Source organism: Martes martes, assembly GCF_963455335.1.
Source record: "Martes martes genome assembly, chromosome: 6".
In the NCBI taxonomy this organism is placed as follows: domain Eukaryota; kingdom Metazoa; phylum Chordata; class Mammalia; order Carnivora; family Mustelidae; genus Martes; species Martes martes.
Window position 1 is genome coordinate 129,373,966 of NC_137893.1, and position 22,834 is coordinate 129,396,799.

A 22,834-nucleotide genomic window follows, 5' to 3' on the forward strand; every position below is an offset into this window, starting at 1 on the left:
AGGAAACTGGGACATCTGAAGGCTGGCTAATTGATTGATTGATTTTTTATTTTATTTTATATTCTTAAAATTTTTTTAAAGATTTTATTTATTTATTAGACACACAGAGAGAGATGACAAGTAGGCAGAGAGGCAGGCAGAGAATGAGGGGGAAGCAGGCCCCCTGCTGAACAGAGAGCCCGACACAGGACCCAATCCCAGGACCCTGAGATCATGACCCGAGCCGAAGGCAAAGGCTTAACCCACTTAGCCACCCAGGGGCCCCTGATTGATTGATTGATTGATTGATTGAACTTCCCTATAGCTAAAGCAAAACTGAAATCTGGCCATTTACATGGTTTTCATTATTAATGTGATGCAAACACATCTGTTTTCTCAAAGGAAGCTCTTATCCCCATGGCACTAAGTGAAACAATAATCTCTGTAAGAAATGGAGAAAGAGGTTTCCTAGGATTGCTAAGGGCATAGCACCAACCACCGCTTCGTAAAAGCAGTTCTGTGAAGGCCAAGCCAGCATGTTCCACACAGCAGCTGAGAATAATCATGACCCAGTTTGTGACTCCTTATTAAGCAGTGAAATGAATTTATGACCAACACAAAAACATGGAATAGAAGAATGAAAAACAAGTGTTTCTTCTATGTAGGGGTATATATGTATCTGACCAAGAAGTGAACTGTGTTTTCTACTATGCATTACTCCGAGAGCCATGAGATGGCTGCATAGACAATCCTTCAGGGATGACAAGTCCTTAAACAAACTCTGAGTTGGTCAGCGAATAGGCTGATGTTAGATCCCACAACAAGGGTTCGTAGTGCAAGCATTGGTTCTTACACCAGCGTCAGAACAGGATTTAGGAAAACTGAAGCCAGGAAGTTGAGGAATAGGGTGTGGTAGGCACAGTAATGGCCGCCCAGAGATCTTACACCCTAGTCCTGGGACATGGCAATGGGGACTTAGCATCCCTTGATAAAATAAGTGCCCAGGGTGCTTGAGAGAGCAAGGAAACAGATGGTAAGGTTGACATCTTCCTGTGGAAACCGAAGAGCACACGTTGTACCTGACTGGACAGCCAACTCAGCTGTGTGGCTGGAGTTCAAGTGAGCCCACAGTCTTCCTCAGGAGGCTGCTCAGTGGCAGAGAAGCCCACTAAACTCTAAAGCTTGCTCAAGGGAATACTGTGTCCAAACCCAGGAGGAACCATAAGGTCCCAGAGGAACCATAAGACACTGGGTTGTGACTGTTTTCTTTTGTCTCCCTTAGAACATTTTTCCTAGAGTAGAAATTTTCTGTCTTACATCATATTTGTTTCCTTATTTTATGATTATAGGAGATGAACATGAAAATAATCTGCTACCTTCTAAGTATTTCCTTGACTAGAAATAAACATCTAACTGCGAAGACTATTAAAATAATAAATTAAATGTTTTATGTAATGCAGAGAATACTATAGTAAAGTGTGTGTGAGTGTGTGTAGTGAAGTGTGTATATATACATAGTAAAGTATAGTGAAGTATATGGTATTTTTTAAATCTTCAACTATTATATAATAACAGTTAATGGATATCTTCTATATTACTGGTTTCAAATACTTTATTTTATTTTTTAAGGACTTTATTTATTTATTTGACATAGAGAGATCACAAGTAGGCAGAGAAAGAAGGGGGAAACAGGCTCTCTGCTGAGCAGAGAGCCTGATGCGGGGCTCCATCCCAGGACCCTGAGATCATGACCTGAGCCGAAGGCAGAGGCTTAACCCACTGAGCCACCCAGGCGCCCCAGGATTTTATTTATTTATTTGACAGAGAGAGAAAGAGTGCGTACAAGCCGGGAAGCTACAGAGGGAGAGGGAGTAGCAGGCTCCCTGCTGATTGGGGACTGCATCCCAGGATCCTGGGATCATGACCTAAGCTGAAGGCAGATGCTTAACTGACGAGCCACTCAGGTGCCCCTAAAAAATTTTATTTTTATGAAAAGATTACTATTTTACTGAAGATGGGCTCTAGGAGGACCTTGAGGAATCATTATTATTAGCCTAACCTGAACCCTAAACCCCAGCACTATTAACTAGACTCTAGTCTATTCACTCTGACCAAATCCCTGACTTCGGTGTACTTTATCCAAGGCTCCTAGGATCAGAAGACATTTTTGTCCCTGACAGTTAAATACCCGTGGTGTTATTAGAGCCCAGCAGTAGGTGAAGCTGGGGTCAAAGACCCTATCTCAAGCTGGAAGTGGTCAGGAGGTGACCTGCGGAAGTTCAGAATTGTGAAGAATCAAAAGGGGTCAGAAGGGCCACAAGATAAGCACATGACAAATAGTAAGGGACACATAAGCCATCAGATTTCGCTCCAGCGGACCATGTCTTGCCGGCCTAGAGTTCCTCAGAGAATGAGAAGTGAGCCTTCTGGAGCTCACTTCTGCATTTCAAAAACTCTTTACTTCAGAAAATTCCAAACACATACAAAAGTAGAGCAAGGAGTATAATGAAGCACTGTGTGTCCATCACTTAACTTCAACAATTATCAATATTTTTCCATCGTCTTTTCATCTGTCTCCAACCTCCCGCCTCCCCAATTCTGCCATCTTTTCATTTCCCTGGAGTATTTAAAAGCAAACCTACCCACTCTATAGGAGAAGATATTTGCAAATGACATATCAGATAAAGGGCTAGTATCTAAAATCTATAAAGAACTTACCAAACTCAACACCCAAAGAACAAAGAACAAGAAATGGGCAAAAGAGGGGCACCTGGGTGGCTCAGTGGGTTAAAGCCGCTGCCTTCGGCTCAAGTCATGATCCCAGCGTCCTGGGATCGAGCCCCGCATCGGGCTCTCTGCTCAGCAGGGAGCCTGCTTCCTCCCTTCTCTCTCTGCCTGCCTCTCTGCCTACTTGTGATCTGTCTGTCAAATAAATAAATAAAATCTTTAAAAAAAAAAAAGAAATGGGCAGAAGATATGACCAGAAATTTCTTCAAAGAAGACATACAAATGGCCAACAGACACATGAAAAAATGCTCCGCATCACTTGGCATCAGGGAAATACAAATCAAAACCACAATGAGATAACACCTCACACCTGTCAGAGTGGCTGAAATGAACAAGTCAGGAAATGACAGATGCTGGCGAGGATGCGGAGAAAGGGGAACCCTCCTACACTGTTGGTGGGAATGCAAGCTGGTGCAGCCACTCTGGAAAACAGCATGGAGGTTCCGCAAAAAAGTTGAAAACAGAGCTACCCTATGACCCAGCAACTGCACTAATGGGTATTTACCCAAAAGATATGAATGTAGTGATCTAAAGGGGCACCTGCACCCCAGTGTTTATAGCAGCAATATCCACAATAGCCAAACTATGGAAAGAGCTCAGATGTCCGTTGACAGATGAATGGATAAAGGTGATGTGGTATATATTTACAATGGAATACTCAGCCATCAAAAAAAATGAAATCTTGCCATTTTTGCAACACTGTGGGTGGAACGAGGGGGTATTATGCTAAGCAAAATAAGTCAATCAGAGAAAGACAATTATCATATGGTTTCACTTATATGTGCAGAAGATCATAGGGGAAGAGAGGGAAAAATAAAACAAGATGAAATCAGAGAGGGAGAAAAATCATAAGAGACTCAATCATAGGTGATGTATATTAAGGAGGGCATGTGATATAATGAGCATCGGGTATTATATGAGAATGATGAGGGATGCCTGGGTGGCTCAGTCAATTGGGTGTCTGCCTTCGGCTCAGGTCGTGATCCCAGGGCCTTGGGATCAAATCTGGCATTGAGCTCCCTGCTTGGCTGGGAGCCTGCTTCTCCCTCCACCTGCCATTCCCCCTGCTTGTGCTGTGTGCTCTCTCTCTCTCTCTCTGACACGTGAATCTTAAAAAAAACAAAAACAAAACAAAACAAAAAAAAACGGAACTAAGAAGCAGTACTGGCTGTTACCCTCTTCACTTACACCCAAGCTTTAAAAAAAAAAAGAATGATGAATCACTGAACTCTATCTCTGAAACTCGTAATACATTATATGTTAATTAGTTGAATTTAAATTAAGAGAAACAAATAAAGCAAAATTAAACATTCTATTAATTCACTCATAAATACTTTTCTATATGTAACAGATAAGGGATTTCAAAAACACAATGATACTTGGGCGCCTGTCTGGCTCAGTCAGAGAAGTATACAGTTCTTGATTTCAGGGGCTGTGAGTTCGAGCCCCACATTGGGTATTATATTACATAAATAAAACTTTTTAAAAAAATTAACTAAAAGCACAATGATATAAATATTAAAATTAATAATATTAAAATATTAATATTATCTAATACCAGAATGTGTTCCTTTTTCTGCTATTGACAAATACCTTTTTTTTTTTAGATTTTTTTTTATTTATTTGCCAGAGAGAGAGAGAGAGAGAGAGAGCGAGCACAGGCAGACAGAGTGGCAGAGGGAGAAGCAGGCTCCCCGCGGAGCAAGGAGCCCGATGTGGGACTCGATCCCAGGACGCTGGGATCATGACCTGAGCCAAAGGCAGCCGCTTAACCAACTGAGCCACCCAGGCGTCCCTGACAAATACCTTTTTAGAGTAGGTTTGTTCGAATCAGGACCTGCACAGGTGCCACACACTGCATTTGGTTGATGTGTTCGTTGTCTCCACTGTCTATACCGACTATGCCTTTCCTCTCCCTCCCTTTTCTCGTGCCAAGTGTTTACTGATGCAAATCTTCCCCACTCTGGATTTGTTATCACGGTGTCTTCTATATTTATCCACGGTCAAGGTAGTTCGGTCTAGAAGTCTGCTTTCGGATCCAGCTTTTTTTTTTTTTTTTTTGAAGATTTTATCCATTTATTTGACAGAGAGAGATCACAAGTAGAGAGGCAGGCAGAGAGAGAGGGGGAAGCAGGCTCCCCACCGAGGAGAGAGCCCAATGCAGGGCCCGATCCCAGGATCCTGAGACCATGACCCGAACCGAAAGCAGAGGCCCAACCCACTGAGCCGCCCAGGAGCCCCGGATCCAGCTGTTTTGGTGAGAAGACTTCATAGATCTGCTGTGCCTGTCCTCCTGCATCACATCAGGGGGGTGTGCATGGCTCACCTTTAGCGGCTTGAGATTGATTAACAAGCTCAGGTGCTTGTCAGGTTGACCCATTCACTAAAAGCTCCCCTCAGGGGCGCCTGGCTGGCTCAGTCGGTTAAGCATCCGATTCTTGATTTTGGCTTGGGTCATGAACTTAGGGTGGTGAGACTGAACCCCACATTGAGCTCTGCATCAGGCTTTGTGCTGGATCTGGAGTCTGCTTGGAATTCTCTCTCTCTCTCTCTCACCCTCTCCTTCTGTTTCCCCAACACCACCAAAACTCTCTCAAAAAGAAAAAAAAAAAAAAAGCAAAAATCTCCCCCTCAGTCTTGAATGTAAGGTTTTAGCAGCCATTATAATTGCCCCCAAAAGATCCCTTTTCTTTTCTGCTTTTAGTAGCTTACCTTTTCAGTGAGGAGCTCTCCCTCCCTCATCAATTATTCGGTTTCTCTGAGAGACAGTTTGTACAAGTAGCCTGCGGCACATTTTAGAAACTACATAGTGTGTCTGACGTGCTTTAGCTGTGTCCTCTTTCTCATTCCAGCCTCCCACTGCTGGGAAGGGGAAGGTCCACTTGTATTAACTTTTATGCCCGAAGCACAGAAACTACTAATGAACGACAGAATTGATTGAGGGCTCTCCTCTCCTCTCCCTATGCTCAGATTTTATTAGTCTTCAAAGTCCAGTTGCCACTGCCTTCATAAGGTGTCCCATGACTCTCCCACTTGGACAGTATCTGTTCCTCATCTGAGCTTATCATTAGACAAACACTGCCTCTGTTAGACACTGGTCACTGTATCACTTTTTAAGGAACTTCCCCTTTATCCCTCGTGAACAGTTATTTATATATTTTATCTTCTTTTCCAGGTTTCTTAGAAGCAGAGATCATGTTTGATTTGGCTTTCTGCCCCCATAGTGACTAGCATTTTTAGCCTTTTGTGAGAAGTCAATAATTACTTGTTAAATTTAAAAGAATAGTGAATTATGAGAAACTTTTGAGCCATCATCACATTGGACTTTCTCTTCTCTCTCAAAGATGAATGGTTATGCTATGAATTTATTGCAGAATGCCAATTTTTAATAATTTAGAAATATGGTAGACTTCTCTAACTGCTATTAAAAATAAATTACATTAATTAATCACCTTTTCTTATGTGAGATCCTGTTGGATTGCAACTCTGTAACTACCTAGATACCAAGATCACATTTTTAAAAAAGATTTTATTTATTTATTTGACAGAGATCACAAGTAGGCAGAGAGGCAGGCAGAGAGGAAGGGAAGCAGGTCCCTGCTGAGCAGAGAGATCGATGTGGGGCTCGATCCCAGGACCCTGAGATCATGACCTGAGCTGAAGGCAGAGGCTTTAACCCACTGAACCACCCCCAAGATCTCAGCCTCCAGGATCACATTTTTACTTTCTTATAACATATTTTTCCTGTTTCATCTGCCTTTATTTTTTTTTCCAGCTTACTGAGATACAACTGACACATAGTACTGTGTAAGTTTAAGGTGTCCAGCATGCTGATTTGATACACTCTGTACTGCAAAATGATCACCACCACAGCTGTAGCTAATGTCTCCATTAAATCACATAATGACCGTTTCTTTTCTGTAGTGATGCCTTGAACTTTAGATGGCATCTAAAGTGAACTATTTCCCGAAGTACTCCTTAATCATAGTTGTTGTAAACAGCTACTGATAAATTAAGAATGGTGGTGGCTGGCTCAGTCGGAAGAGCATGCAATTCTAGATCTGAGGACTGTGAGTTAGAGCCCCATGTTGGGTGTAGAGATTATAAACAAACAAACAAACAAACAAACTTAAAAAAAAAAGAATGGTGGTAGCATAAATGTGTTTCAATCACTGTGAAAAACAGCACCCCTTTTTTGATTTTTGCATTTGGAAAGAAAGAAATCTGATTAGTCTAAACAGGAGTCAGGTAGAACAAGATGTAAACTTTCAAAACCTGAAAATGCAAACTTTAATTCTATGTTTTTATGGTCAAATGATACTGTCACAGTGCCAGTATGTGACTGTTTTAATGAATGGTCTGATATAGTAAGAATGGTGGTGGCTTAAATTTGTTAATAAAATGGTGCTGTGGATAAAAATGCCAGCAAAGCAACAAAAGGTCTTTCTTATCAAGAAATCAAGTTCTTCATTCAGACTGTGGTACTTATTCAGTTTGGCGCCCAGTAAGACGGGTACATCTCCAGCATTGTGGCTTCATCTGAATCAAAACCTGTAAACTGAGATTAAATAGATTTGTGCTCACTTCCAATACTGGCACATTCCTTGGGAAATTTGAGAATAAATACTTTGTGAGTTTAACAATCAAAGAGCTCTTCAGTGGCTAGAATAATAGAAGTGTAGAACTCGGAGCTAGAAGGATTTCGACAAATATACCAGGAGAACATAAATATTTGAAATCATATTTTTGCATGTTAAAGACAGTACATGGGAAATGTTAAACTCACCTCAAAAACCTGATCTTGAAGTGCTTTTTCTTTTGCAATTAACTCTCTAAAAGCTGTGATTTTGTCTTTATGTTCCAATAGCTAAGGGAAAAAGTGTTTTATATTTCAGAAAAGGAGAAGAAATAAAACTACATTCGATAACATTGATAATAAAATCATCAAGCCATGCCCTGTCTAGTCCTTGGTCTCCAAAGATCTACTGTTTTTACAGCTCTTGAGCAGAAGAAAGTTCACACAGCAGATCAGAGACTGCTCCCTCAGGAAGGCCTGTTCGTCATGCTGCCCCCTGACTGGCATCCGGGAATGTGCATTGCAGGAGGAGTGCCATCATTCTGTAATCTGAATGGCTCGTTGTGCCTAACCTATCTGTACAGAACGAGTCGTTTATACTGAATGCCTCTTTCCTTCTGGAAGGTCCAGTTTGGTACATGCTAGAGGGACATGCCTATATGAGCAGCCCCTGATAAAAACCCTGGGTGCTGGGTCTCTAATGAGACCCTGGTAAAAATTTCACACGTATCATCACAGCTCATTGCTGGGAAAATGAAGTGCATCTTGTGTGACTCCACTGGGGAGGGGCTCTTGGCAGCTTGAATCTGGCTTCCTCTGGACTGTGCCCCAAGCCCCTTTTACTTCTGCTGACTTTGCTCTGTAGCTTCTCATGGTGAAACATAGCTGTGACTATCACCGGGTCCTAGCAGATCACGGAACCTGAGGGTAGGCTTGGGATCTCTGGGAGCTTATCCCAATATTCAGGTGTTTTTACAGTTAGGCTATCAGAATACTTCTTTAAAGGGGAAAAAAAAAACTACCAACTTTTCCTAGATATAATTTATAATCATTTCTTATTTGTTCGTTTGCTCCATTATAAAAATGACAATAAATTTTAATATTCAGTATTCATATTTCTCCTCAAATCAGTGAGGTAAAGTGTGATGCACAGAATTATTTTTATTATGAACTATTTCCAATATTTATTTTATTTTTTAATTTTTTTAAAGATTTATTTATTTATTTATTTGAGAGAGAGAGAGAGAGAGGGAAAAGCAAACTCCCTACTGAGTGTGGAGCCCTACATAGGGCTTGGGGCTCGATCTCATGAACCTGAGATCATGACCGGAATTGAAATCAAGAGTTGGACATTTAACCGACTGAGTCACCCAGGCACCCCCAAAATTTCCAATATTTAAAAAAACAGAGAAGAAAAAATGGAATGAACCTCCATGTAATTATCACCCAGCTTCGACTACTGATGGCTAGTGGACAATTTTGTATCATTTATATCCCCGGCCATACCCTCTTCCCTCCAAACCCCCTTCACAGAGTCAAATTACAGACACCACATCATTTCACCTGGCAATATTTCAGTAAATTTACTGAAACAACACAAATATCTGAAATTGTATTTCTGTAACATCCTGCTCCAACCCTCAATGGGGCTTATTTTTGAAGGTTGGTTTAAGAATGGAGGACAGTAATTTCTCTGTGTATCTGTTATTCCTTCATCAGGTTAGCTAGGAGACAAAGAGACTTCCCAGAGTACTCATAATAAATTTTCTATCCACCTCAGTTCAGAGAAATAATTTCCTCATAACACCGGAATGAATTTGTTTCTACAATCAAAGATCCCATATTTGACAATGTTTTTATTCCATTAGCTGATAAACTTGCCACTTCTGTATTCCTCTCTCATTAAAACTGGCACAAGTTAACATCCTGCTATCATCTTTTATTTGAGAGAGAGAGAGAGAGAGAGAGAGAGAGAATGAGTGGGAGGGGCAGAGGAAGAGGGAGAATCTCAAGCAGACCCGGAAGCTGAGCAAGAAGCCTGACCTGGGTCTCAATCTCAAGACCCTGAGATCATGACCCGAGTGGGAACCAAGAGTCAGATGCTTAACCAACTGTCCCACCCAAGTGTCCTGCCAAAAACAACTCTTTTCAAAAAAATCCCAAATTTGCAGAATTCCTTTATACTTTGATGTTATCTTTTTCTTTGATGATTTTTTTCACCAAACATGATACAATTTTTAGAATAAACAATAAATACAGTACCTCTTTATCTAAACTTTTCTTTTTAAGATGGAAGTGCTTCAATTTTTGTAGCATCGTATCACTAACTTTCTCGCTCTCTTTCAAATGTTCAACATCGGGAGTGGTGATGTCCTAAGAGGAACAGTTTGAGAAGCTATATTAAAAAGTTTTCAGTAAAGCTAAAGGGAGGACAGAAAACACACACACAAAATTTCCAGAATAAGTGACCAAACCAAAAGAGATAAAATATTGAACCCAATTCTTCAATTACTTGTAAGACATCTAGTAAAGGGTTAGTGTGGAAAGAATTCTTATAAATTCACATTGTATATAAGCTGTTATTGGGCCAGAGTAGTATAATCGCTGGGAAGTTAATACTCATCTATAATAACAATACATGCTTTCACATTCACACATACATCCTGCTTAGCCTAGCCTGGTCAGTTTATAAATCCAAACTTCAGTCAAATTGCTCTGACACCTGAGTAACCAGATATCCTCAACAACACTGAAACTCTAGATATTTCAAGGGTACCCACAATGAAGGTATTTGTATGTATAACCTCACGGTCAAAAATGTGTGCCTGAGTTGGACTGCCTGAGTTTGTATCTGAGTTCTGCTGTTTCACCATAGCTATGTGAGACTTTGGATAAGAAACCTGAATGTTCTGGGGGCACCTGGGTGGCTCAGTGGGTTAAGCCTCTGCCTTCAGCTCAGGTCATGATCTCAGGGTCCTGGGATCAAGCCCCGCATCAGGCTCTCTGCTCAGCAGGGAACCTGCTTCCCCCTCTCTCTCTTCTTGCCTCTCTGCCTCCTTGTGATCTCTTAAAAAAAAAAAAAAAAGAAAGAAACCTGACTGTTCTAAGTTTGTTTGTTCTCAGTTTGTTTTTCCATGTTTTATTTTATTTTATTCTATTTTATTGTTTTATTTATTTTATTTTGATTTTTATTTTTTCCATTAAAAAAAAAAAAAAGGCCTGATGGCTGGGTGAGCTTGGAGCATGGCCAGAGGCCAGGGAGGTGGAGTGACTGAGCACTTTTCTCCAAGTGTGCAGCTGGCGGCCAGGGAGATGAAAGCGACCGAGAGCTTTTCTCCAAGCGCGATCAGAGGCCAGGGAGACGGGGGCGGTTGGGCACTTTTCTCTGAAGGCGCAACTGAGGAGCAGGACCCCGAGCTCTCGGCTCCTCTGGGCTAGAGATTGGGAGGCAGCCATTTTCATTCCCGTCCTCCAGAACTCTACGGAAAGCACTTAGGGAACAAAAGCTCCCAAAAGCAAACCAGAGTGGATTACTTAGCCCAGTCCCTGGTAAGGGTGGTGCAATTCTGCCTGGGGCAAAGACACTTGAGAATCACTACAACAGGCCCCTCCCCCAGAAGATCAACAAGAAACCCAGCCAAGACCAACTTCACTCACCAAGGAGAATAGCGGAATTCCAGAGGAGGAGAAAGCAAATCTTATCTGGACAAAATGACAAGGCGGAAAAACTCACCACAAAAAAAAGAACAAGAGGCAGTACCGAAGGCTGGGGACCTAATCAATACGGACATTGGTCTAGAGTTCAGAATGACGATTCTCAAGGTTCTAGCCGGGGTTGAAAAAGGCATAGAAGATATTAGAGAAACCCTCTCCAGAGAGATAAAAGCCCTCTCTGGAGAAATAAAAGAACTAAAATCTAACCAAGTTGAAATCAAAAAGGCTATTAATGAGGTGCAATCAAAAATGGAAGCTCTCACTGCTAGGATAAATGAGGCAGAAGAAAGAATTAGTGACATAGAAGACCAAATGACAGAGAATAAAGAAGCTGAGCAAAAGAGACACAAACAACTACTGGACCACGAGGAGAGAATTCGAGAGATAAGTGACACCATAAGACGACACAACATTAGAATAATTGGGATTCCAGAAGAAGAAGAAAGACAGAGGGGAGCAGAAGGTATATTGGAGAGAATTATTGTAGAGAATTTCCCTAATATGGCAAAGGGAACAAACATCAAAATCCAGGAGATGCAAAGAATGCCCCTCAAAATCTATAAAAATAGGTCCATACCCCATCACCTGATAGTAAAATTTACAAGTCTTAGCAACAAGAGAAAATCCCGAAAGCAGCCCAGGAAAAGAAGTCTGTAACATACAAGGGTAAAAACATTAGATTGGCAGTGGACTTAGCCACAGAGACCTGGCAGGCCAGAAAGAACTGGCATGATATATTCAGAGCACTAAACGAGAAAAACATGCAGCCAAGAATACTATATCCAGCTAGGCTATCATTGAAAATAGAAGGAGAGATAAAAAGCTTCCAGGACAAACAAAAACTGAAAGAATTTGCAAACATGAAACCAGCTCTACAGGAAATATTGAAAGGGGTCTTATAAGCAATGAGAGACCCTAAAAGTAGTAGATCAGAAAGAAACAGAGACAATATACAGTAACAGTCACCTTACAGGCAATACAATGGAACTAAATTCATATCTCTCAATAGTTACCCTGAATGTTAATGGGCTAAATGCCCCAATCAAAAGACACAGGGTATCAGAACGGATTAAAAAAACAAAACCCATCAATATGCTGCCTACAAGAAACTCATTTTAGACCCGAAGACACCTCCAGATTTAAAGTGAGGGGGTGGAAAACAATATACCATGCTAATGGACATCAGAAGAAAGCTGGGGTGGCAATCCTTCTATCAGATCAATTAGATTTTAAGCCAAAGACTATAATAAGAGATGAGGAAGGACACTATATCATACTCAAAGGGTCTGTCCAACAAGAAGACCTAACAATTTTAAATATCTATGCTCCTAACATGGGAGCAGCCAACTATATAAACCAATTAATAATAAAATCAAAGAAATACATCCACAATAATACAATAATAGTAGGGGACTTTAACACTCCCCTCACTGAAATGGACAGATCATCTAAGCAAAAGGTCAACAAGGAAATAAAGGCCTTAAATGACACACTGGATCAGATGGACATCACAGATTTATTCAGAACATTCCATCCCAAAATAACAGAATACACATTCTTCTCTAGTGCACATGGAACATTCTCCAGAACAGACCACATCCTGGGTCATAAATCAGGTCTCAACCGGTATCAAAAAATTGGGATCATTCCCTGCATATTTTCAGACCACAATGCCTTGAAGCTAGAACTCAATCACAAGAGGAAATTTGGAAAGAACCCAAATACATGGAGAACTAAACAGCATCCTTCTAAAAAATGAATGGGTCAACCAGGAAATTAAAGAAGAATTGAAAAAATTCATGGAAACAAATGATAATGAAAACACAGCAGTTCAAAATCTGTGGGACACAACAAAGGCAGTCCTGAGAGGAAAATATATAGTGATACAAGCCTTTCTCAAGAAACAAGAAAGGTTTCAAATACACAACCTACCCCAACACCTAAAGGAGCTGGAGGAAGAACAACAAAGAAAGCCTAAACCCAGCAGGAGAAGAGAAATCATAAAGATCAGAGCAGAAATCAATGAAATAGAAACCAAAAAAACAATAGAACAAATCAACGAAACCAGGAGCTGGTTCTTTGAAAGATTTAATAAGATTGACAAACCCCTGGCCAGACTTATCAAAAAGAAAAGAGAAAGGACCCAAATTAATAAAATCATGAATGAAAGAGGAGAGATCACAACCAACACCAAAGAAATACAAACAGTTATAAGAACATACCATGAGCAACTCTACGCCAACAAATTCGACAATCTGGAAGAAATGGATACATTTCTAGAGACATATAAACTACCACAACTGAACCAGGAAGAAATACAAAACCTGAACAGACCCATAACCAGTAAGGAGATTGAAACAGTCATCAAAAATCTCCAAACAAACAAAAGTCCAGGGCCAGACGGCTTCCCAGGGGAATTCTACCAAACATTTAAGGAAGGATTAATTCCTATTCTCATGAAACTGTTCCAAAAAATAGAAATGGAAGGAAAACTTCCAAACTCATTTTATGAGGCCAGCATCACCTTGATCCCAAAACCAGACAAGGATCCCATCAAAAAAGAAAATTACAGACCAATATCCTTGATGAACACAGATGCGAAAATTCTCACCAAATTACTGGCCAATAGGATCCAACAATACATTAAAAGGATTATTCACCACGACCAAGTGGGATTTATTCCAGGGCTGCAAGGTTGGTTCAACATCCACAAATCAATCAATGTGATACAATACATTAATAAAAGAAAGAACAAGAACCATATGATACTCCAAATAGATGCTTAAAAAGCATTTGACAAAGTGCAGCATCCCTTCCTGATTAAAACTCTTCAAAGTGTAGGGATAGAGGGCACATACCTCAATATTATCAAAGCCATCTATGAAAAACCCACTGCAAATATCATTCTCAATGGAGAAAAACTGAGAGCTTTTCCGCTAAGGTCAGGAACACGGCAAGGATGTCCATTATCACCACTGCTATTCAACATAGTACTAGAAGTCCTAGCCTCAGCAATCAGACAATAAAAAGAAACTAAGGGCATCCAAATCGGCAAAGAAGAAGTCAAACTATCACTCTTTGCAGATGATATGATACTATATGTGGAAAACCCAAAAGGCTCCACTCCAAAACTGCTAGAACTTGTACAGGAATTCAGTAAGGTTTCAGGATATAAAGTCAATGCACAGAAATCAGTTGCATTTCTTTACACTAACAACAAGACAGAAGAAAGAGAAATTAAGGAGTCAATCCCATTTACAATTGCACCCAAAACCATAAGATACCTAGGAATAAACCTAACCAAAGAGGCAAAGAATCTATACTCAGAAAACTATAAAGTAGTCATGAAAGAAATTGAGGAAGACACAAAGAAATGGAAAAATGGTCCATGCTCATGGATTGGAAGAACAAATATTGTGAAAATGTCTATTCTACCTAAAGCAATCTACACATTTAATGCAATCCCTATCAAAATCCCATCCATTTTTTTCAAAGAAATGGAACAAATAGTCCTAAAATTTATATGGAACCAGAAAAGACCTCAAATAGCCAAAGGAATATTGAAAAAGGAAGCCAAAGTTGGTGGCATCACAATTCCAGATTTCAAGCTCTATTACAAAGCTGTCATCATCAAGACAGTATGGTACTGGCACAAAACAGACACATAGATGAATGGAACAGAATAGAGAGCCCAGAAATAGACCCTCAACTCTATGGTCAACTAATCTTTGATAAAGCAGGAAGGAATGTCCAATGGAAAAAAGACAGCCTCTTCAACAAATGGTGCTGGGAAAATTGGACAGCCACATGCAGAAAAATGAAATTGGACCATTTCCTTACACTACACATGAAAATAGACTCAAAATGGATCAAAGACCTCAATGTGAGAAAGGAATCCATTAAAATCCTTGAGGAGAACACAGGCAGCAACCTCTTTGACCTCAACCACAGCAACTTCTTCCTAGGAACATCGCCAAAGGCAACAGAAGCAAGGGCAAAAATGAACTATTGGGATTTCATCAAGATCAAAAGCTTTTGCACAGCAAAGGAAACAGTTAACAAAACCAAAAGACAACTGACAGAATGGGAGAAGATATTTGCAAACAACATATCGGATAAAGGGCTAGTATCCAAAATCTATAAAGAGCTCAGCAAACTCAACATCCAAAGAACAAGTAATCCAATCAATAAATGGGCAGAGGACATGAACAGACATTTCTGCAAAGAAGACATCCAGATGGCCAACAGACACATGAAAAAATGCTCCACATCACTCGGCATCAGGGAAATACAAATCAAAACCACATTGAGATACCACCTCACACCAGTTAGAATGGCTAAAATTAACAAGTCAAGAAATGACAGATGCTGGTGAGGATGCAGAGAGAGGGGAAATCTCCTACACTGCTGGTGGGAATGCAAGCTGGTGCAACCACTCTGGAAAACAGTGTGGAGGTTCCTCAAAAAACTGAAAATAGAGCTACCCTATAACCCAGCGATTGCACTACTGGGTATATATCCTAAGGATACAAACGTGGTGCTCCGAAGGGGCACGTGCACCCACATGTTTATATGTTTATGGCAGCAATGTCCACAATAGCCAAACTATGGAAAGAACCTAGATGTCCATCAACAGATGAATGGATAAAGAAGATGTGGTATATATAATATATATAATGGAATACTATGCAGCCATCAAAAAATTGAAATCTTGCCATTTGCGATGACGTGGATGGAACTAGAGGGTATTATGCTTAGCGAAATAAGTCAATCGGAGAAAGACAACTATCATATGATCTCCCTGATATGAGGAAGTGGAGATGCAATGTCGGGGGGTTGGAGGGTAGGAAAAGAAAAAATGAAAGAAGATGGGATCGGGAGGGAGACAAACCATAAAAGACTCAATCTCAAAAAACAGACTGAGGGTTGCTGGGGGGAGGGGTGACGGGAGAGGGTAGTGGGGATATGGACATTGGGGATGGTGTGTGCTATGATGAGTGCTGTGAAATGTGTAAACCTGGCGATTCACAGACCTGTACCCCAGAGCTAAAAATACATTATATGTTTATTATATGTTCATTAAAAAATTAAAATAAAAAAATAAATAAAATAAAAAAATTATTAAAAAAAAAAAAGCCTGCTGATATAAAGAATGGTATAAGGACCAGAGGAGATAACCCATGAAAAGCAGGGAACAGTAAACTTGAAAGTCTTCAAGGACAGGTTGAGTGCTGATTAAGGGTTCAACCTGTATTAGGGACAGGGCATACAATGTACCAAGTGTCTGATGTCGAAGACTTCCATTCTAGTGGGTATGGGAGACCCAGAACAAGCAAACAAAATGTTTGTTTGATGTGGGGTGACACTGACAGGAGGGCTGAGGACACATTTTTCCTTGGGAGGTGTGATAGAGAAGCAGCAGCCTGCAAGTAAGGTAGAAAGAATAGCAGCCTCCAGTGACATAGGTGCGGGGTGGGGAACCAAGCCTTACAGTGAGTAAGCAAATGTTCAAAGGAACAAAGTGGGATGGGAAGGTTTGTAGCTAAGAAGAGTCTGTGCCACATTCAGACTCACACGTGTAAAAACAAAATTTCAGGTGGATATAGTCAGTGGGCCACCACTTTGTGATCTTCTGCATAAAATGCTTGGCTCAGTTTTAGCACTAAATGCTAGTTTTCAACAAACTTTAGCTGAAACTCAATAAAAATAAGCATTGTGTTGGATCAGGAACATCACAGACCATGCCCCCCCCCCAATTTTGGCTCAGATGACTGCACTTAAGATCAAAGAAATGGTGAACCCGGGTGGCTCAGTTGGTTAAGCGTCTGCCTTGGGCTCAGGTCATGATCTCAGGTCCTGGGATGAGTTCTGTTTCAGGCTCCCTGCTCATCGGGGAGTCTGCTTCTTCCTCTCCTTTGCCCCTCCCCTTTGCTCATGCTCTCTCTCTCCCTTGCTCTCTCTCAAATAAATTAAAAATCAGAGGGGCACTTGGGTGGCTCAGTGGGTTAAAGCTTCTGCCTTCAGCTCAGGTCATGATCCCAGGGTCCAGGGATCGAGCCCTGCATCGGGCTCTCTGCTCAGCAGTGGGCCTGCTTCCCTTCCTCTCTCTCTACCCACCTCTCTGCCTACTTGTGATCTCTGTCTGTCAAATAGATAATAAATAAAATCTTTTAAAAAAATCAGAAAGATGGACATTAATAGAAGAGGAAGAAAAATAATAGCTCATATGAGAAGCTAGCATATGCCATGCCCTGTAACATGCTCTCTCATTAAATGCAGTGCTTGTCACTTCCCAAGTCAGTGGCAAGTATCATTTCTCCTACTTAGGAAGAGGAAGCTAAGGCTGATAAAGATAAAGTCACTTGGCCAAGACACACAGCCAGGAAGTGGTGAAGTCAGGATTTGAACTCACCTGACACCAACTTCGTTCTTTATTCCACCAATGTACACAACTCCCTACTGCCATACCTCTGCCCCAAAGCTAAATTTTGGACTGGGTGAGCAGCTTACTGATAGGAACACTTACCAATCACTAGGAGCAGACTGAGCCAGACAAGACTACTGTTCTGATAGAGTTTCTAGGACATGTAAAAAGTATTAAATGAAGGTTCTTCCAGTTTTTGATCCCATAACTTAACTCTGTGGCTTTAGATTGTCTCTTTGGTTTAGTCTGACCTCGATATTTCTCCCTCCCCCAATAAAAAATATGAATTTTTAAAAAATTACCTGGGATGTGAGAAATCCTACCATCAGAGTTGGAACACTGTGAATTTTGCAGACCAGCTGAGAAGTCCTTTTTTTTTTTTTAAAGATTGTATTTATTTATTTGTCAGGGAGAGTGAGCACAGGCAGAGAGGCAGGCAGAGGCAGAGGGAGAAGCAGGTTCCCTGCTGAGCAAGGAGCCCGATGTGGGACTCGATCCCAGGACCCTGGGATCATGACCCGAGCCGAAGGCAGCCGCTTAACCAACTGAGCCACCCAGGCGTCCCGAGAAGTCCTTTTTTATATCTGGGGGACTCAGGCTTTTTTCACCAGGGAGCAGTTCAGGAACAAATTAGAATCCTATGTGTACACAGTTCAGACATGTCGGGATAAAGATAAAGAATCTGGATTGCTCTTTAAGTAAAATGCTGAATTAAATACAACTCTTAAAAACTCTGAGCAAGGGTGGTAAACAAGAAAAAAAAATGCAGCCAAGAATACTTTATCTGGATAGGATGTCACTGAAAATAGAGAGCTAAAAAGCTTCCAGAACAAACAGAAACTAAAAGAATTTGTGATCACCAAACCAGCACTACAAGAAATATTAAAAGAGGTCATCTAAGCAAAGAGAGAGCCCAAAACTAACACAGACCAGAAAGGAACAGAGACACTTTACAGGCAATACAATGGCACTAAATTCATATCTTTCAATAGTTACTCTGAATGTAAACGGGCTAAATGCCCCAATCAAAAGACACAGGGTATTAGAATAGATAAAAAAGCCACACCCATTGATATGCTAATTGAAAGAGGCTCATTTTAGACCCAAAGACACCTCCAGATTGAAAGGAAGGGGGTGGAAAACCATTTATCATGTTAATGGACATCAAAAGAAAGCTGAATGGAAATCCTTATATCAGAAAAACTAGATTTTAAGTCAAAGACTGTAATAAGAGACAAGGAAAGACACCATATCATAACTGAAGTGTCTTTTCAACAAGAAGATCTAATAATTGTAAATATCTATGCCCCTAACATGGGAACAGCCAATTATATAGACCAATTAATAACAAAATCAAAGAAACTCATCAACAATAATACAATAATAGTAGGGGATATTAACACCCCCCCATTGAAATGGACAGATCATCTAAGCAAAAGGTCAACAAGGAAATAAAGGCGTTAAATGACACATTGGATCAGATGGCTATCACAGATATATTCAGAACATTACATCCCAAAGCAACAGAATACACATTCTTCTCAAGTGCACATGGAAAATTCTCCAGAACAGATCACATCCTGGGTCACAAATCAGGTCTCAACTGGTACCAAAAGATTGGGACCATTCCCTGCATATTTTCAGACCACAATGCTTTGAAACTGGAACTCAATCTCAAGAGAAAAGTTGGAAAGAACTTAAATACATGGAGGCTAAAAGCATCCTACTAAAGAATGAATGGGTCAACCAGGAAATAAAAGAAGAATTTAAAAAATTCAGGTAAACAAATGAAAATGAAAACACAACTGCTCAAAATCTGTGGGATACAGCAAAGGCTGTCCTAAGAAGGGAGTATAGAGCACTACAGGCCTTTCTCAAGAGAAAGGTCTCAAATGCACAACGTATCCTGACATCTAAAGGAGATGGAGAAAGAAGAGCAAATAAAGTCTAAACCTAGCAGGAGAAGAGAAATAATATAGATTAGAGCAGAAATCAATGAAATAGAAACCCAAAACAAAAACAGTAGAACAGATCAATGAAACTAGGATCTGGTTCTTTGAAAGAATTAATAAGATTGATAAACCCCTGGCCAGACTTATCAAAAAGAAAATAGAAAGGACCCAAATTAATAAAATCATGAATAAAAGAGAAGATCACAACCAACATTGAAGAAATACAATTATAAGACCATATTTTGAGCAACTTTATGCCAACAAATTAGGTAATCTGGAAGAAATGGATGCATTCCTAGAGACATATAAACTATCAAAACTAAACCAGGAAGAAATAGAAAACCTGAACAGACCCATAACCAGCAAGGAAATTGAAGCAGTAATCAAAAATCTCCCAAAAAACAAGAGCCCAGGGCCAGGTGGCTTCCCAGGGGAATTCTACCAAACATTTAAAGAATTAATTCCTATTCTTCTGAAGCTGTTTCAAAAAATCAAAATAGAAGGAAAACTTCCAAGCTCATTCTATGAGGCCAGCATTACCTTGATCCTAAAACCAAAGACCACCAAAAAGGAGAATTACAGACCAATGTCCCTGATGAACATGGATGTAAAATTCTCACCAAAATAACTAGCCAAGAGGATCCAACACTACCTTAAAGGGATTATTCACCCCGACCAAGTGGGATTTATTCTTGGGCTGCAAAGGTGGTTCAACAACTGCAAATCAACTAATGTGATACAATACAGAAATAAAAGAAAGGACAAGAACCATATGATCCTCTCAATAGATTCAGAAAAAGCATTTGACAAGGACAGCATCTTTTCTTGATTAAAACTCTTCACAGTGTAGGGATGGAGGGTACAAACTTCAATATCATAATAGCCATCTATGGAAAAACCCACAGTGAATATCATTCTCAATGGGGAAAATGGATGGCTTTCCCCTAAGTCAGGAACACAGCAGGGATGTCCACTGTAACCACTGATGTTCAACACAGTACTAGAAATTCTAGCCTCAGCAATCAGAAAACAAAAAGAAATAAAAGGCATCTGGATTGGCAAAGAAGAAATCATACTCTCCCTCTTTGCAGATTAGATGACACTCTATGTGGAAAACCCAAAAAACCCCACCCCAAAATTGCTAGAACTCATACAGGAATTCAGTAAAGTGGCAGGATATAAAATCAATGCATAGAAATCAGTTGCATTTCTATACACCAACAATTAAGCAGAAGAAAGAGAAATCAAGGAGTCAATCCCATTTACAATTGTACCCCAAAACATAAGATATCCAGGAATAAACCTAATCAAAGAGGCAAAGGACTGTACTCAGAAAACTATAGAGTACGCATGAAAGAAATTAAGGAAGACACAAAGAAATGGAAAAATATTCCATGCTCATGGATTGGAAGAACAAATATTGTGAAAATGTCTATGCAACCTAGAGCAACCTAGAGCAACCTACACATTCAATGCAATTCCTATCAAAATACCACTAACTTTTTTCACAGAGTTGGGACAAATAATCCTAAAATTTGTATGGAATCACTAGAGACCCCAAATAGCCATAGGAATGCTGAAAAAGAAAATCAAAGCTGGTGGCATTCCAGACTTCAAGCTCTATTACAAAGCTGTAATCATCAAGATAGCATGGTACTGGCACAAAAACATACACATAGGTGAATGGAGCAGAATAAAGAACTCAGAAATAGACATTCAACTCTATGGTCAACTAATCATCAACAAAGCAGGAAAGAATATCCAGTGAAAAAAAGACAGTCTCTTCAACAAATGGTGTTGGGAAAATTGGACAGCCACATACAAAAGAATTAAACTGAAACATTTCCTTACACCATATACAAAAATAGACTCAAAATGGATGGAAGACCTAAATGTGAGATAGGAATCAAAATTCTTGAGGAGAACTCAGACAGCAACCTCTTTGACCCTGGGCACAGCAACTTCTTGCTAGACACATCTCCAAAGACCAGAGAAACATAGGCAAAAATGAACTATTGGAACTTCATCAAGATAAAAAGCTTTCGTGCAGCAAAGGGAAGAGTAAAAAAAAAAAACCAACAACAAAAAACCCCAAAAGGCAACCAACAGAATGGGTGAAGATATTTGCAAACGACATATTGGATAAAGGGCTAGTATCCAAAATCTATAAAGAACTTACCAAACTCAACACCCAAAGAACAAGAAATGGGCAGAAGACATGATCAGACATTTCTCCAAAGAAGACATCTAAATGGCCAACAGACACATGAAGAATTGCTCAACATCACTTGGCATCAGGGAAATACAATCAAAACCACAATGAGATACCACCTCACACCAGTCAGAATGGCTAAAATTAACAAGTCAAGAAATGACAGGGGTTCCTGAGGATGCAGAGAAAGGGAAGCCCTCCTACACTATTGCTGGGAATGCAACATGGTACAGCCACTCTGGAAAACAGTATGGAGGTTCCTCAAAAAGTTGAAAATAGAGATACCCTGTGACCCAGCAACTGCACTACTGGATATTTATCCTAAAGATAGGAATGAAGTGGTCCAAAGGGGTGTGTGCACCCCAATGTTTATAGCAGCAAAGCCCTGATGTCCATTGACAGATGAATGGATAAATCAGATGTGGTGTGTACACACACACACACACACACACACACACACACACAATGGAATATTATGCAGCTATCAAAAAATGAAATCTTGCCATTTGCAATGACATGGACGGAACTAGAGAGTATTATGCTAAGAGAAATAAGTCAATTAGAGAAAGACAATTATCATATGATCTTACTGATATGTGGAATTTAAGAAACAAGGCAGAGGATCATAGGGGAAGAGAGGAAAAATGAAACAAGACAAAATCAGAGAAGGAGACAAACCATAAGAGACTCTCAATCATAGACGCAAAGGGTTGTTGGAGGGGAATGGGTTGGGGGGATGGGGTAACTGGGTGATGGACATTAAGGAGAACACATGATGTAATGAGTACTGAGTGTTATATAACACTGATGAATCACAGACCTGTATCCCCTGAAATAAATAATACATTATATGTTAATTATTGAATTTAAATTTAAAAAAAAAACAAGAAAAAAAGGGGGAAACCCCCCTCAAACCTCTGAGCAGCCCTAAAAACATGGCACTCAAATTTAAATTTGTATAGATAAATGTTAAATTTATTAAAAAAAAAAAACTGAGCTGTGGTTCTCAAACTTTGGATTCTCAGGACCCCTTTATAGATTCAAAAATTTTGAGAATCCTAAAAGGCTTTTGTTTATGTGGGTTATATCTACCAATATTTATTGTATTAGATATTACAACTGAGAACATTTAAAAACTTATTTGCTTACTAATCCCTTCAAATAACAATAAATCCCTTGTATAAATATAA

General features: G+C 40.0%; 1 protein-coding gene across 1 annotated transcript in view; it reads right to left on the reverse strand.

Moving 5' to 3' along the window:
- CAGE1 (cancer antigen 1) overlaps window positions 1–22,834 on the reverse strand; it is a 56,082-nt gene that overhangs the window by 18,583 nt on the left and 14,665 nt on the right. The window contains 4 exon segments of the mRNA XM_080807102.1: window positions 7,218–7,288; window positions 7,291–7,324; window positions 7,553–7,633; window positions 9,605–9,715. Coding sequence (XP_080663228.1) covers window positions 7,218–7,288; window positions 7,291–7,324; window positions 7,553–7,633; window positions 9,605–9,715 — 297 coding nt within the window.